The sequence below is a fragment of the Vulpes lagopus genome, chromosome 5, assembly GCF_018345385.1.
Source record: "Vulpes lagopus strain Blue_001 chromosome 5, ASM1834538v1, whole genome shotgun sequence".
Classification (NCBI taxonomy): Eukaryota; Metazoa; Chordata; class Mammalia; order Carnivora; family Canidae; genus Vulpes; species Vulpes lagopus.
In genome coordinates, this window is record NC_054828.1 from 34,157,521 (window position 1) to 34,174,297 (window position 16,777).

At 35.2% G+C, this 16,777-nt stretch overlaps 1 protein-coding gene across 4 annotated transcripts in view; it reads left to right on the plus strand.

Moving 5' to 3' along the window:
• The window catches only part of FOXN2 (forkhead box N2), a 76,467-nt gene that overhangs the window by 46,436 nt on the left and 13,254 nt on the right, over positions 1-16,777 (plus strand). For all 4 annotated transcript variants that reach the window (XM_041755135.1, XM_041755136.1, XM_041755134.1 and 1 more), the window contains exons 3-4: positions 11,631-11,755; positions 14,105-14,169. In XM_041755135.1, coding sequence (XP_041611069.1) covers positions 11,631-11,755; positions 14,105-14,169 — 190 coding nt within the window. The remainder of the gene's footprint in view (positions 1-11,630; positions 11,756-14,104; positions 14,170-16,777) is intronic.

Consider the following 16,777-nt stretch of genomic DNA (forward strand, 5'->3'; position numbering starts at 1 on the left):
TATCTGGATCAATTCCTTCTTCTTGGATAAGTTTATTTAACATTTCTTTTTTTAAATATTTTTTATTTATTTATCCATGACAGACAGAGAGAGAGAGAGGCAGAGACACAGGCAGAGGGAGAGGCAGGCTCCATGCAGGGAGCCCAATGTGGAACTCGATCCTAGGACTTCAGGATCTTGCCCTGGGCCAAAGGCAGGTGCTAAACCACTGAGCTACCCAGGTGTCCCTATTTAACATTTCTTATAGTTCAAATCTTCTAGCAATGAATTTATAAAAATCTTTTTTGTGGAGGTTAAGAGATTTTTTTCCTTTAAGTATTTTAAAGATGGTACTGTCTTGTGTTCTGGCTTGTATAGTTTCTGATAAGTCTGCTGCCATTCTTATCTTTGTTCCTCTGTAATCAATCTATCTTTTTTTCTTTTCTTTTCTTTTCTTTTCTTTTCTTTTCTTTTCTTTTCTTTTCTTTTCTTTTCTTTCCTTCCTTCCTTCTTTCCTTTCCTTTCCTTTCCTTTCCTTTCCTTTCCTTTCCTTTCCTTTCCTTCCTTTCTTTCTGTCTGACTTCCATGACTTTTCTCTTTATGTCACTACTTTTCAGCAGTTTGACTATGATGCACCTGGGTGTGTTTGTATTTATTTTTATCCTCCTTTGGTTTCTCAGAGATTCTTGGATCTGTGATTTGTTGTCATTTATTAAATTTAAGAAAAATTTCGCTCATTATCTCTTCAAATAATTCCTTACTTCCCTATTCTAGGATTCCAAGTAAAAATGTTAGACCATTTGCTGTGTCTCACCTCTTGGTTGCTCTGCCCAAGTTCCTACTCTTTTCTCTCTGTTTCAGTTTGGATCATTTCTCTTCAACTTTTATAGGTTAAGTCTTCCCTCTTTTATGTTCATTCTGTCAATAACCCTGATAAAGGACTTCTGCATATTTTTCATTTCTAGCATTTTCATTTGCCATTTTAAAAGTAGTCTCGGGCAGCCCCGGTGGTTGCAGCGGTTTGGCGGCGCCTGCAGCCAAGGGTGTGATCCTGGAGACCCCGGATCAAGTCCTGCCTCAGGCTCCCTGCATGGAGCCTGCTTCTCCCTCTGCCTGTATCTCTGCATCTCTCTCTCTCTCTCTCTGTCGCTCATGAATAAATAAAATCTAAAAAATAAAAAAGTAAATAAAAGTAGTCTCCATCTTTTGGCTAAAATTTCCTACCAGATCCATAAACATATTAATTATAGATAGGATGTCTAATAATTTCAATTTCTGGTCCATCGCTGGGTCTGGTTTTGTTGACTGTTTTATTTCCTGTTTTTGTATATGTTTCATAATTTTGGATTAAATGCCAAACATTATTTGTAAAAGAATAGTAGAGACAAAAAAAAAAAAAAAGAATAGTAGAGACTGAGGTAGACATACCTCAACTTTTGTCTCATTGTTAGTGTGAAACACGTATTGGTCAATCTAGGTAATTGGGCTGGGTTTCGGTTTTGTGGTTGTCATAGTTACCTTCTGAGAACCACAGGCTTCAAATTCATATAGAGATGGACTACAAATACTTTATGCTTAATGTGTGTCCTGGAGTGGCAAGATGACTTTTTTTTTTTTAGCATTTCTGCTCTTCCTTCATCTTTCAGGTTGTAATATATTTGGGGACAGGAAGGGAGTTAGATATTTCTCTCTGTGCTCTTGCCCCTCACATAGCAACTGCTTGTTACTTGGTATGAGGCTCTTGGGATGGAAGCATGAGTTTCTTGATTTTTCTGCTCTAGTTTTAGTATTAAATGGGCTTTTTATGCGTAGTCTCAAAAGTAGGACTTGCCTTGCCTCCTCTTGGAGCAGACAATCTCTCCCATCTACTCAAAGTGGAGTCCAGAGCTGCAGTCATCAGTAGCCATCTCTACATGTGGCTGGTGGTTGGCACATTGGACAGTACAGATATTTGATATTTCTGTCATTGTAGAAAGTCCTATTGGACAGCACTGCTCCATAGCTCAGGCCAGTTTCCTGCTCATTCCCATAATGGTAGATAAACCTTGCCTAGGATCGTTGGGAGGTCTGGGTACAAGTGAGTTACCAATTCCTATCTCAGTGGCAGCAGATCTCTGCTTCGTATCATCTGGGCATGAGCAGATTTCCTACCCATTACCTAATGACACTAGACTATTGCCTAGTGTCAGAAAAGTGAGAGGATAGCTGAGGGTTATATTTTTCTCCCAGTAGCAGCCATCCTTTATCCAGGACTGGGATGAGGAGGGTATTTTGCCTCTCAGTGGCAGAAGGCTTTTGCTTCATAGTGGAGCTTTGTCCAATATGTAGGCAAGTTGTGTGCCTGTCCCACAGTGACATCTGATCTCACGCTCATTTAAAGTCTGGAATATGGATGAGCTTTGCCTGATATCCTTGAGCCAGCCTTAAACCTTAGTATGTTTCGCATATCCTTCACCATCTCCAAGGGTGTCTCTCTTAGGTCTCCTGCCCTGTAGTCTTCTTATGGAGCACTGGATGAATGCCTGCAGAAAAATGCTGGCTAATCGATGCAGATTCTTCTGAGAATGCCAAGGATGCTAAATTATCTTGCTAGTTCACACTTGGCTTTTAAGAATTTGTTAAAATTTGAGTGTCTTTCTCTTTTTTTTTATACCTTATTTTTTTGACTGCCACTTTTTCTGTACTCTCCCAAAGCTAAAACAGTTCGTATGTTCCATTTCTCCTCACAAGGTCCTGTCACACTTTAGAATTCAGTTATTTCAGTTGTCTTGTGGCCTTAGTTCTTGGATGGACCCATAAGAAAGTATGATTTCACGGATTATTTTGTTTTTTTTTCTTGTTAGGCTGGGAACAATGTTTTCTTATGGCTTCCTATAGCCCTAAGTGGTAACAGAACTCTCCTCTATTTTTTTTTTTTAAGGTTTTAAAAAATTATTTATTTATTTATTCGAGAAACAGAGAGGCAGAGGCACAGGCAGAGGGAGAAACAGGCTTCATGCAGGAAGCCTGACGCAGGACTCGATCCCAGGTCTCCAGGATCATGCCCTGGGCTGAAGGTGGCGCTAAACCGCTGAGTCACCTGGGCTGCCCCTATTCTTGTTTTGAATAAAAATTAAGAGCAAGTAATTATGTTGTTAAGTGAATGATTTTTATAGGATAGTGCTGCTCAAATTTAAATATATACACTGATATCTGGGGTTCTTGTTAAAATGCAGATTCTGATTAAGCAAATCCAGGGTGAAGATTGAGGCTTTCTTTTCTGACAGGCTCCCTTTTGATCCTTGTGCCATTAGTCCATGAGTAACAAGACATTAAGATGTATTATCATCTTACAGCTAACTTAAAGGAGATTATAGTAGTTATCTTTTGTAATACATTGCTATCTAACATATTGTCTACTATACATGGAATATTTATGAAGACCAGCTATGTGTTAGGCCATTTAAAAAGCCTCAATAGGGACGCCTGGGTGACTGGTTGAGCGTCTTCCTTTGGCTCAGGATGTGATCCTGGAGTCCTGGGATTGAGTCCCGTATCGGGCTTCCTGCATGGAGCCTGCTTCTCCCTCTGCCTTTGTCTCTGCTTCTCTCTCTGTGTGTCTCTCATGAATAAATAAATAAAATCTTTTTTTTTTTAAAAAAAAAGAAGCATCGGGATGCCTGGGTGGCTCAGTGGTTGAGCGTCTGCCTTTGGCTCAGGTTGTGACCCTGGGATCGAGTCCCACATCGAGCTCCCTGCATGGAGCCTGCTTCTCCCTCTGCCTGTGTCTCTGTCTCTCTCTCTGTGTCTCATGAATAAATAAATAAAATCTTTAAAAAAAAAAAAGCCTCAATAATTTCAGAGAATCAATCTCTGTCATAGACAACCTTGAAGAGGCCCCCAAATGAGCCCTTCTAGTATTTTTGACCTTATAGAGATAGAGTTCCCTCCAGTAATGAATAGGGCTGACCAGTGTAACCCAGAGGATTTGGGGAAATGATGGATCATGCCTTTTGATGCTAGGTCATAAAAGGCAATGTAACTTCCATCTTGGGCTCATGGATAGCTAGCTTTAGGGGAAGCCAGTCACCGTATCATAAGGACATTTAAGCAGCCTTATGGAGAGGCCTATGTGTCAAGGAAATGAGGCCTTTTGCCAATAGTCATGTGAGGAGCCATCTTAGAAGCAGATTCACCCAGCCTCAGTCAAACTTTCATTTCAGGTGGCTACAAATTTTAGGAATGTTGGATATGTTCTTTCCAATGTGTATTGTTAGATTTTATTTTGAATTGTTATCACTTAATTATTTTCTAGTTTTAGACCTATTGTGTTTATATTTATGGTGGGACATAAGATGGGAACTGTCTACTAGATAATTAGACATACGGTGCAGGAATAGTGGTAATTGGGATCAAAGCTCTAAGTTTGGGAGTCATCAGCATTGATTTTTAGTAGAAAAATCTAGGAAAACTATGTTAAAATGGAAGCCACAGAGTTCAAGTGTGAATGAGCAACAGTATCAAATGTTGCAGAAATCTTGAAAATGATTGGTTAAGAAGAAGTGATTGAGACAACCAGCAGTCAATAGGTTAGGATTCAAAATTTGGTGTGCTGATATATGTTGAAGGATTGAGTAGGGGTGGGGGTATATAGCTTTTGTAAATTTTCACAGTATAAATATTTCCATCATGGCCAGTTTCAAGCTACCAACATCATGTCATTAAAAATGAAGTTGATAGGAGATGTTTACAATGAGCAGTACTCCACTGTATGTAAAGAATTCATCTAATTCAATAAAAGAAAACTAATTGAAAATTTGATAAGAATATGAACAGTTAACAGAGGAGGAAATATAAATGGCTAATAAGCATGCAGAGATGTTCATCCTCACTAGTAATCAGGGATATACAAACTAAAACAACCCCAGAAAATAGTTTTAGCCATTGGAATGCAAAAATTTTAAATTTTTGATAATATCAAATTAAAAGAGGATGGGGAAATAATATGAATATTTTCACACTACTGATAGGAGTGTAAATTAGTATGACCATTTTTGAGGGCAACTTGGCTACAGTTATTAAAATTAGAAATGTGCACATCTTTTGATCTAGTGGATTAGATTCTGATTTTTCCCCCTAGAGTAATATTCATACTTGCATTTGAGGAGGTATATATCCACTGTGGTATTGTTTGTAATAAAAATTGCAGAATAATATGTCCAGTGTGGTTTGATTTATGGTAGTGATCACAAGGACTCTTCTTGTCATAATATTTAAATGTGTGCATTATTTACATAATTAACCAGAGCATTTTTTGAATGCTCAGAGAAAGAAAAAAGTTAAGGAAATGATAGTGAACAAGAAAGCATATAGTCCAGAGTATGGGGAGAGTGAGATAAAGAAATCATCATGTGAGATAATAAATATGAGGATCAATATAGAAATTATAATATATTGGGATAAAAATTAGTAAGCTATTACAACAGGTCAGGTGAGAGGAAAGGAACTGTCAGGCGATGGTCTTCATAAAAATCAATAGCCACTCTGCTTAAATGTCTGAAGCTTGGACAGAAAGTGATACATTCAGGAAGGATGGAAGTTGCTTGTGGATTTTTTTTTTTAAATTTATGAAATACTTCTAGAATCAATGTTTCAAAATAACAGTACCTCTCTTGTAATCTGCAGAAGGCAAGTAAGTTCTACTTAACCTCCAATAAATGTTGGAATTGAATTTGGCAATCTTGCCAGGACTTTTCTGATGAGTAGCTCTTGTCTATACATGATAATCTAAAAAAAAAGTGGCAAGATGGCAAGGTCTGGGTCAAACTACAAAGTGATAATTGTACCCAACTAGCTGGATAGCTACTGATTAGATCTTCCTTCCCATCATCCATACCATTGTTAAAACTCTCAATTAGACAGATCTGAAAATCTTGGCATGATATTTAATTCAATATTTTAAAATTATAAAAGTTAGACCTGGTCTTTTTTTTGTTTGTTTTGGTTTGGGTTTCATGTTTTAAATATTTAAACATCCAGGTCTTATCTCTACTTTTCTAAATTTGTATAAAGCCAAACTAAAATACTTTAACTGTGAGACTTTAGCTGGGAAACACAAAGTTAGAAATTTTGCCCGGTTTAGTACAGTTTTAGTCTGTACATTTGCATAGTGATGACTTGCTTCAATAGCTGAATCCCAGGAAAAGAAGTCATGCCAACCACTATAAAAGTTCATGCTTTAAGCTATAAGCAGGACTTATGAATGCCCTTTTTAACTAGTTAATTATTTTTAATTCAGTCATTCTAAAAACCACAGAAAAGGTAGTCAGGGGAAAACTATTAAAATGTATAGGGCAAGTACATAAAAACATTTCAGGAATAGTGAACTTTGCTTTTTCTCCCAAACAGTTCTTTACAACTAACATTAAGATCTTTTTAAAGTTCATTTCTTAGAATATTCCTTATTTCTTCAAAACCTTCAGTGGTTCTCTACCAAATAAGTCCAGAAGCCTTATAGTTCCAAAATGCAAAATAGTAAATGAGAGAATGCACATTTCCTGTTTCCATTGCACAGAGGATTTATTTTGTTATAGGCAAATTTAGTTTAAAATAGTACTTAACGTCGAAAACTCTTTATTATTTGTGTTCTGTCATCTAAGCACAGTAATAAAAGGGCAAGGTTTTTAAGTGAGTTAGTTTAAAATAAACTCATCTTTGCTGAAGACTGTAAAACATAATGTTAGCAAATAGATAATTTTATCTCTTGTTACTGATAGTTTGTGAACAGACCCAGTGAAAGGAAATGCTGCCATGGTAACATAAACCAGACTGTTATTTGGAGACCTTACTCAAGATACTTAACTGCCCTGAACAGCAGGTTTTCAGTACCACTTCTTCCAATTTACTTTTTCAAGGAAATAGCAATTCTACTATGGTCAAAACAATTTGTAATTCTCACAATAGTGTTTGAAAAGTAGACTGTTGAACTAAATAGTTTCTAGAAGTGTAATCTCAGGAATATGAAGATAGACCATAGCTAGAAAAGTTAAAATAATTGTCTTAGTATATGAAAAATAATTCATATGTATCTTTTCTATATGAAACTGAAGTAGGTTGGGGCAAAGGATGTTGTGAGTGCTAATGTTTAAAGTTTTATTTCCCTATCATTAAAAAACACATGTATCCTTTGAGCCAACTGACTGAAAATATATCTAATTTAAGTAATTTCATCCAAAAATACATTTATAAAATTTGACTTCCTTTGAAAAACAAATCAAAATTTCAAACACTTAATTAGAGTTCATGTGCTATTTTGCTGCTGAAGGCCAGAACAAAGTTTCACCTAATAGTATGGTATGTTTCTTTCTATATGACAGTATGATATGACAGCCATGATATTTCTCTTTCTATATATTTAGGTTGCTAGGATGTTAAAAACTGCCTTACACTGATAGTATACTTTTTCTAAGACAGGTGCTATTTTTCCTTCTAAATTTAGTTTATTCCTTGTTCTTTACTATCTTTTATTCAGAATTAATTGATTTTGTTGTTGTTGATTTTTTCACAACTTCCTCTTAGAGACAAAGGAGTAAGAATATACTGTTTAACCATATAAAGTTAAGGCACTTGGGTGGCTTAGTCAGTTAAGTAGCCAACTCTTGATTTTGGCCAGGTCATGATCTCAGGGTCCTGGGATTGAATCCCACATCCAAGAGGCTCCACACTCATTAGGCAGTCTGCTTCAGGATTCTCTCTCTCTCTCTCCCCTTTTCCCCCTATCCCAACTTGCACACACACTGTCTCTCTAATAAATCTTAAAAAAAAAAAAAATACCATATGAACTCTAACTTTATGACAATTTCAGAATAACCCCCAGAAATAAGTATTCATTTATTTTGCAGCTCTATGTCACTTCCACACAAATTACCTTATTTGAATCTCATCACAACTTCGTGAAGTGGACTGTTTTTTTATTTTATGAATAAAATATGAATTATAACACTGACTCAGATTAAAATGTCCAGTGTCACATAGCCAATCAGTAAGCAATGATTAGGTCTCTAGTTTTTATACCTGCAGAAGTGGTCTTATATTATACCATTCTGCTTATAATAATTATGGCATGATGTTCAGAAGGTAAAAGAGCCTCAGTAATAGAATAATGTTACCTTAAAGAAGAGTTTGGGGAGTGGAAGCATTCTGGAATTCATCATGTTAGATCTTCAGCAATCATAATAGCTTGTATCATATTGGATTTTATATAAACAAAGGACCAGAGGAATAGAACAACACATAAATTTTATTGTTGTTCAAGTAATTCTTAATGTACTTGTGAAGTGTAATTCAAATTTTAAGAAAGGCTTTTTGAAATAGAAAAGTTGTGATATAAAAACAAAAATTAACAATTTGAATCTTGTTAATCTTAGGAATTCTGAGGAAGTTTTGTATATCACATGGTGTGGGGGGGAGGTTATATCTTACAGTTGATTTTCAACATTTGTAGAGAAAAATAAAAAAAAAAACTTCAAAAGTATTTGTTGAAATGTAATGCCAATATTTGGTGGAATAAAAACAAAAACAAATTTGCATACTATTAGACTGGAGGAAACAGGAACAATTTTTGAAACTACCAAGAAAATGAACATACATCAATAGCAGTAGCCAGTGTTTACTGAGTATTTACTGTCTGGCAGAGTTCTAAGCACTTTATGCGAATTAACTCTTTTAATACAGTAATTCTTAAAGTGAAGTAGATAATTATTTTTTATATAGTTGATTTTGAGTATACTAATACACAGAAAACAGACATTTTTCTGAAGATTACTCAGCTCTTAAATGACAGCCAGGATTCCCAGGGAAGAAGAATGGCTCCAAGGTTCAACACTCTTAACCACTGTACAAGTAGTGTTCAGCCCTGGGGAAGTGGGATGAGATTGAACATGGATCTCCTTCTTGCACGGCTGTGGAGTTCTGTGTGTAGGCTATGCGTGGATCTGGTACATGTATAAGGATGTGCTTATGGTCCAGTTTCTGTTCAGAATGTGCAATTGGGGATGGTCAGATAAGGTAGTAGCAAAGATTTATCCTGAAGGAAGAGTTAACAGATGATAGAGATCACAATTCCTAAAGTCCTTGTTATTTCCTTTGACAAGGGTCAAACTAGGTGTGTAGCATATTGACAGTTTTTTAGAATACTCAACTAGGGTGTGTGGCATATTGACAGTTTTTTAGAATACTCTCTTGATTTATCAGTCTCATTATTTTTCCTAACTTCTAGTTTAATAATTTATCAATTTTCATACATTTACATTATATAACATTATATAATTTTTTCTCCCCATCCCCCAGATAAGATAAAAGCTTATTTCAAATATTTCATTTGTTGTTTAAGAATGAAAATGAATGGGATACCTGGGTGGCTCAGTTGGTTGAGTGTCTGCCTTTGGCTCAGGTCATGATCCCAGGGTCCTAGGAATCCAGTCCCACATCGGGCTCCTTGTAGGGAGCCTGCTTCTCCCTCTGCCTATGTTCTTTCTGTGACTCTCATGAATAAATAAATAAAATCTTAAAGTACCATATATATATTTTTTAAATGAAAGTGCATAGGGGCATCTGGGTGGCTCAGTTGATTAAATGTCTCTTGGTTTTGGCTCATATTGTGGTCTCAGGGTCATAAAATCAGCCCCGTGTAGGGCTCCATACCCAGCAATGGAGTCCGCTTGAGATTCTCTCTCCCTCTCCCTCTGCCCTTCCTCCTCATGCCTTCTCCCCCAAAATAAATAAGTCTTCCCCCCAAAAGTGAAAGTGGATATAAATTTGCTTTTGGCCATATACTCTGAGTTTTTATATAACTATGTTTATACCCTTTATTTATTAGATAATCTGTAATTATAGTTTGGATATCTTTTTAATCGATTATAAATTTCCCAGTGGTCAGAGAATTTTGTTTTGGGGATTGTTTTTTTTTTTTTTATTATTCATGAGAGACACAGAGAGAGAGAGAGAGAGAGAGGCAGAGACACAGGCAGAGGGAGAAGCAGGCTCCATGCAGGGAGTCTGATGTGGGACTCGATCCGAGGTCTCCAGGATCATGCCCCGGGCTGAAGGCACCGCTAAACCGCTGAGCCACCTGGGCTGCCCGACATAGCATTTTTCAAACCTATTTGTTGTTTTTTTTTTTTAATTTTTATTTATTTATGATAGTCACACAGAGAGAGAGAGAGGCAGAGACACAGGCAGAGGGAGAAGCAGGCTCCATGCACCGGGAGCCCTACGTGGGATTCGATCCCGGGTCTTCAGGATCGCGCCCTGGGCCAAAGGCAGGCGCTAAACCGCTGGCGCCACCCAGGGATCCCCTTTCAAACCTATTTGAAGGAATTACCTCATAGCCTGACCTTTTCCCTGCATGTTAGATAATATTAGTGAAGTTTTACAGGTATCTTGTCCACTTAGCTTCCTGTAAGCTTTTCCTTCATATTGGGGGAACTGGATCACACAAGCTCTTCTTTCAGGCACCTTCCATTTGAAGTCCATCAGGCACTTTAGTTAGTTTCTACTAATCATGAAAATTCCATAATTTTTAGATTCTATTATTTCAGTGGAATCTGGGTTTGTGTGCTTATTGCCATATTATCTAAAAATCCCTCAAATGTTATAACTTAATTATCTTGAGGGAAGGGCTGATGCGTCCTTCCTCTTTGTTATCTTTTACAGAAGTCTTTTCTATACCTCAGTTATTAGTTTACCACTCTTTGAGACTTTTGCTATACTTTTCATGAAATCATTTGCTTTTTTTTATTTTTAAGATTTTATTCATTTAGAGAGGGTGTGCACATGAGCATGAGGAGGGGCAGAGGGAAAGAGAGAGACTCTCAGGCAGACTGGAGCCTAGTGCATCCCCAACGTTGGACTTGATCTCACGACCCTGAGATCATAACCCAAGCTGAAATCAAATTGGTTGCTTAACCGACTGAGCCACTCAGGAGCCCCTGAAATAATTTGCTTTTTAAATGTAAACTTACTTTAGATAAGAACTTAAACATTACTGTTAATGCCATTAAAAAATAATTATTTTTTTATGGATCACCTGATCTCATACTGTTTATCACTTTTGGAGAAGTAATGCTGCATAGAAAGCTTAATTTTTCCTTTTCTTTTTGGTTTTTCTATAACAATAACAATAATGGTTTATATTTATTACATATTACTATGTGGAGGACCACACTATACAGCCTTCATGCTGTTCAAGGCATATCTTGGGGTTGTACCGTTCTCACAAACTATTGGCATGTCCTGTGGCCCTATGTGCCAGGCACCGTGCAGTGTACTTTAGGCATAATTTAATCCACATAACAGCCCTAGGAAATTGGTAGCATCATCATCCCTACCTATTCCAAATGAAGGAATTAATGGCCTGAAAAGATAGATAGAGGTTGGTTAACTTTCCTAAGGTCAAGTGACAGAGCTGGAGATAAGAACCCAGGCAGTCTGCCTTCCAGGCTTTTGACCACATGGTGCATTTATAGCAAGCTAACATCTGCCTTTGCATTGTCCTTAAAAGTTGCTGTTAGGGTTGTTTTTTTCCCCATACACACATTTAGTTAAAACATTCAGGTACTGATTGCATATGTCTTAAAGTTGTATTTTAATAATTCTTGTGTATTTTATTTTAGGTTAATGGAAAAGGTTCCTTATGGTGTGTTGATCCAGAATATAAACCCAACCTTATGCAGGCACTGAAGAAGCAGCCTTTTTCCTCAACATTAACATTTTACACCCCTCCTGCATCTCCACAAAGGTACAGGATCTTCCATTTAAGTGTCAGTGGTGACTTAAAAGATTTCATTGTATGAGATGGAGAACCTTAACAATGTTGTAAAGTTTTTTGGTTTTTTTTATTGTGTAGAGAATACTTTATGGATAAGACATTAGCCTAAGGCACTTATAGTCTAATTAGTGTTATAAGGAAACAGGATATTTGATAGATGAGAACATAAATTCTGGAAAATATAGTCAGTCCTGAGTATATTATAAGTAAACCCAAAAGAAAGTTATAATACTGATTTCAGGTACAAAAGGTTTAAATTGTTTTGATTGCCTGAAAATACTAATGCAGGCTAAAGACATGGGAAATTAAAAGTATAATTAAACTTTTAAAAATAAGATGATTAACATTTTGTCATTGTAACATGTTTATGTGTGTTTTTCTATTTTGAGTTTGGCTTTCTTTCACAGCACGTTTAATACTTAAAAATTATGTTCACAGTTTCATTTTAAAATGTCTGACAAGTAAAATAATGCTTTGAGGCTTTTTGTTTTGTTTCTGCTGGTGAATATAATTTTAATGCGTTTCCTTGGCTTTTGTTTTCAAACTCAGTGACTCCTATTGATCTTACAGCTTTCCCATTTTAAGTCAAAGCTGAAAATGATACTTCAAATCCAATTTTGTTTCCTTTTCCTAAAAAAGTCTTCAGAATCTTTTTTTTAATCTGTTATATACATTCATTTGAATTCAAAAATCCCAGATTTTGTTGAGATACTTTTGAGGGTGGCCTTATAATAGTTAATTTGTTTATTGGAAAATTTTAAAAGTTTTTAATAAAATACTAGATGGAGAATTTCAACCATACACGAAAGGAGGAAGAAAGCTATAATGAACTCTTCAGCTGCAACAATTATCAGTATTTCATACAGCATTTAATTTCTTTAAATAACTTCAAGTGGAGTGGTTGTAGCTAAAATACAGTAAAAAATTAGTAAGGCTAAAGTTGAAATTCGTAATATATATCTACTCATTGAGATTTTAAGCTTCTTTACTAGTAGATTGGAAAGACTATTGTCACAAGAACAATTGAGTGGTTGATCTTCATGAAAAGAAACTAGAGAAGTTATTAGAATTTATATCTTCATTGTTTGAAACTTGGTATCTTCTTTATTAATATTGGTGCTTATAAGGTAGCCTACTTAAAAAATAATTTAGAAGCTAATGGTAAGTTCTGCTTATGTGTTTTATTTGGCTATGCTTTTTTCAAAAAGTTTAAATGAGAAAATTGACTCTTGTATATCATCAAATATGCACTTCACTGTGCCCTTCATGTTTATATCTTTTAGCTTTATCATATGTTTAGATGTTAAATAAAAATGATTTTGTGGTTTAAAAGCAGGTAGATAAATGACAGCATAAAGATTTTAATTTTTTACTTTAAAACATTACCTTAATATTTTTAGAAACATTTTCTCTTTTTTTCATTGTATGGCAAAATGATGGTTCCATCTAATAGGCCTTTGTGTAGCCCTATTATGTCATAATTATGTCGATAAATAGAATGAAATATAATATATGTAAAACCATGAATAGGAAATAGACTTATAATTTAGTTAGCAAAACAGATTTTTTACACTATCGCAAATTCCAAATAACAAAAGTAGTGTGTCCCAAAAACGTTTTTATTTTTTTGGAATTAAAAAAAAAAAAAAAGCCAAAACTGGGGCACCTGGCTGGCTTAGTGAGAAGAGCATGTGACTCTTGATCTTAGGGTTGTGAGTTCAAGCCCCATGCTGGGTGTAGAGATTGCTTAAAAATAAAATCTTAAAAAAAAAGCCTAAACTGCTGGTCTCTTTACGACTATAGCAGATTTCATTAATATTGATATTTATTGATATTTATTAATAAAATCAGGAGCCTATCTGTTTTGTATCATTACCATACATTTCTCTTCACACATTTGTTTAGATAAATGCTTTCATTTCTTTGGTAACACCTATATGAATATCTTATCAAACTTGGCATCCAATACAAAACCAAATAGTAACTATTATGTATTGTCTATTGTTACAGGCATTTTAAATGCATTATTATTATTCATCACAGCAACCCTATGTGGGAGGTTTAATTATTCCTATTTTACAGATGAAGAAACTAAGAAATTAATTATTTTGCCTAAGAACGTCCAAATAGTTGTGATTTAATCTTGGATCTAATACTCTTTCTGCTTTGGCAGACTCTTCCTAAACTGAATAGTATTAGCAAAGAAAACAAGGTAAAAATAGCTTGTGTTTTTTATTGTATAAATTAGTTGTATTTGTGACTAAGTTCTATAAAAAGTGAAAAAAGATCTTTATAAGCATATTTGCCTTTATTTTTCAGTGGCTCTTTATCACCTCATTTCTTAAGCTCTGTACTCAAGCAGAACCAGGTGCGAACCCTCAAAGGTATGTGTAAAAACATTATTTTGAATCATAACAACTCAGGTCAAAAATCAGGATTTTTTTATTTAATTTTTTTCTAATTATAAAAGGATTACATGTTCATTGTAAAAGATTTGGAAAATAAAAACATTTATAAAAAAAACTAAATTTTAAGAAACAAAACTGATGAACACAGGGGAAAGGAAGGAAAAATAAAATGGAATAAAAACAGAGACAAACCCTAAGAGACTCTTAACTATAGAGAACAAACTGAGGGTTGGCTGGAGGGGAGGTTAGGTTGGGGGATGGAGTAATGGGGTGATTAGGGGGGCACTTGATGTGATGAGCACTTGGTGTTTTATGTAAGTGATGAATCACTAAATTCTACCTTGAAATTAATAATATACTATATGTTCACTAACTTGAATTTAAATAAAACCAAAAGAGAAAGAAACTAAACCCTTTATTTTATCACCAACATTTTGTTTTAATTACTTTGGTTCTTCTTACACCTTATACATGAGTAGATGTGTCTGCTTACATGCATATGCACACACACTTTTTCTTCAAATGCTAGGTTCATACCATGTATATTGTTATATATCCCCTTTTTTTCTTTTTTTTTTAATATCCCTTTTTTCTTCTCCTTTTATGTGTATTTTTCCTTGAAGGTAGGAAAATATTTCTTAGTAATACTATCAGTATAGAGTTCTCTTTTCAGGTCTGATACTAGAATAGCAGTTTGTAAACTATAGTGTTAGGCCATATTTGGCTCACCACCTGTTTTTGTATGCCCTATGAGTGTATATTTGTAAATAGTTTGAAAATAATATTTCAAGGCATGTGAAAATGCATTACAAGAGCAGAGGTAAGTAGTTAAAACAGAGATCTCTATATTGTGTCCTTGTTTTTGCCTCTCTGCTGGCAAAACCTAAAACACATACTTATCCTTTACAGAAGTTTGTCAACCCCAGATTAGAATACAGTTTAGAACATTTCTTTTATAGATTAAGTGTAAAGAACTTTAAGAAAACAACAAGTTAACTTTTAGAATTTTATGGATGACTTTTCTAAAGTATTTCAAAATTCTTCATTAGTAGTGTTTGCCCCCTACTCATAGTTAATATTACAAATGGGTGGTGTGTTAACATAAGGTCTTCTAAAATTGTTGCTTTTCAGCCTAGACACATTTCTGTGACCTTTAGAAACAGAAATCCTCAGACCAAAAATCTTTCTGTATATCAGATACATTCTGACTCTTTAGAATTACACTATGCAAAGCTTAGGAAACAGTGTGATGATGATCTGTAAAAATGAGGGAGGGAAAGGGTAGGAAAAAGCTGAAGAGAATTCTGCAAAGAAGTTAAGTGGATTGAGAGTATGTTGAGCTAATGTTCTGACTTAACATAAGACAAGTATCCATTTTTCTCGTTCCTGCATGGGTAGATGTGGTTTCTTTTTACATTTTGGCATTATGGAAACTGCATATTTTTATTATCTCAGTAAGTCTGACCTTTAGTCTTTCAAACTCAGTTCGTATACAGATTTTTTTAGTCCATTCTATCCTAATTCTTCTTCCTTTGGGAAACCAACACTTCCACCATTTCCTCTTGCTAGTTTAGCCACAGTTTTCATAACTAGAGCATAGGCACTTTTCCTTCATCTAATGACTTACACATACGGTGCATTGTCCCTCCAGTGTTGCTAACAGCTTCACTCCATCTCTGTACTCGTGGGTCTTAGGCCTAGTAGTGATTAACTAGGTGGCGAGGGTACTTGGTGTTCCACGTTAAAAGAAATGCAGGCCTGTCTTGGTATAGATATACAGTTCTCATGAGTTATAAGAGGAAAGCATAAGACCCCACAAAAACTTAAGAAAATTTATATTTACATCAGGTTGCTTTAGGGAGTATTGATAGACTTATAAGGAAATTTGCTTCTCTCTTGATATTATTTCTCAGGAAAAGTTTGAAAAAACGCAACACTGAATGGACTAAACATTCAGCTGTTTATTCTACAAGTAATTGTTGAATTCCCACATAGTGCCAAGCAATATATGGGTGCTTTGGCATATGCAGAGATGAAAGAGACCCAAGCCCTGCTCTCAAAAACTGTACAGTTTAATTGAAGAAGGTTGACAAATTTATACAGAATATGATGGGGTGAAAGGAAGTAAGTGGCAAAGTAAGCTTAGAGGTAGATCAGGAAAGGCCTCTTAGGAAAAAAAAAAAAGTGTGGTGCTTGAGCTGAACCTCAAAAATTGGGGAAATACTTGACCTTGTTGAAGGGTATCTGCTGGGAACTGCATGCCACTAAGTATGGCTGAAGCCTAGGAGTATATAGAAGAGGATTCAGTAGCCTTGGTCCAGTAGCTATAGATATGATCATTTAGCAGGGGCATGGCAAATGAAGAGTTTAAGCATGCATTAGCCCATTCAAAGAGAACTTACTTAGCATAATGATTTTTAACTCCTTTCTATAATTACAACATTAGTTAGCATTGAGTTCTTTTTTTTTTTTTTTTTTTTTTTTGCATTGAGTTCCTTACTATGGTGCTCTGAGTGCATCATCTCATTTCATTCTTACTACTCTTTGAGGTATTATTACCTCCTTTTACAAATAAGGAAACTTA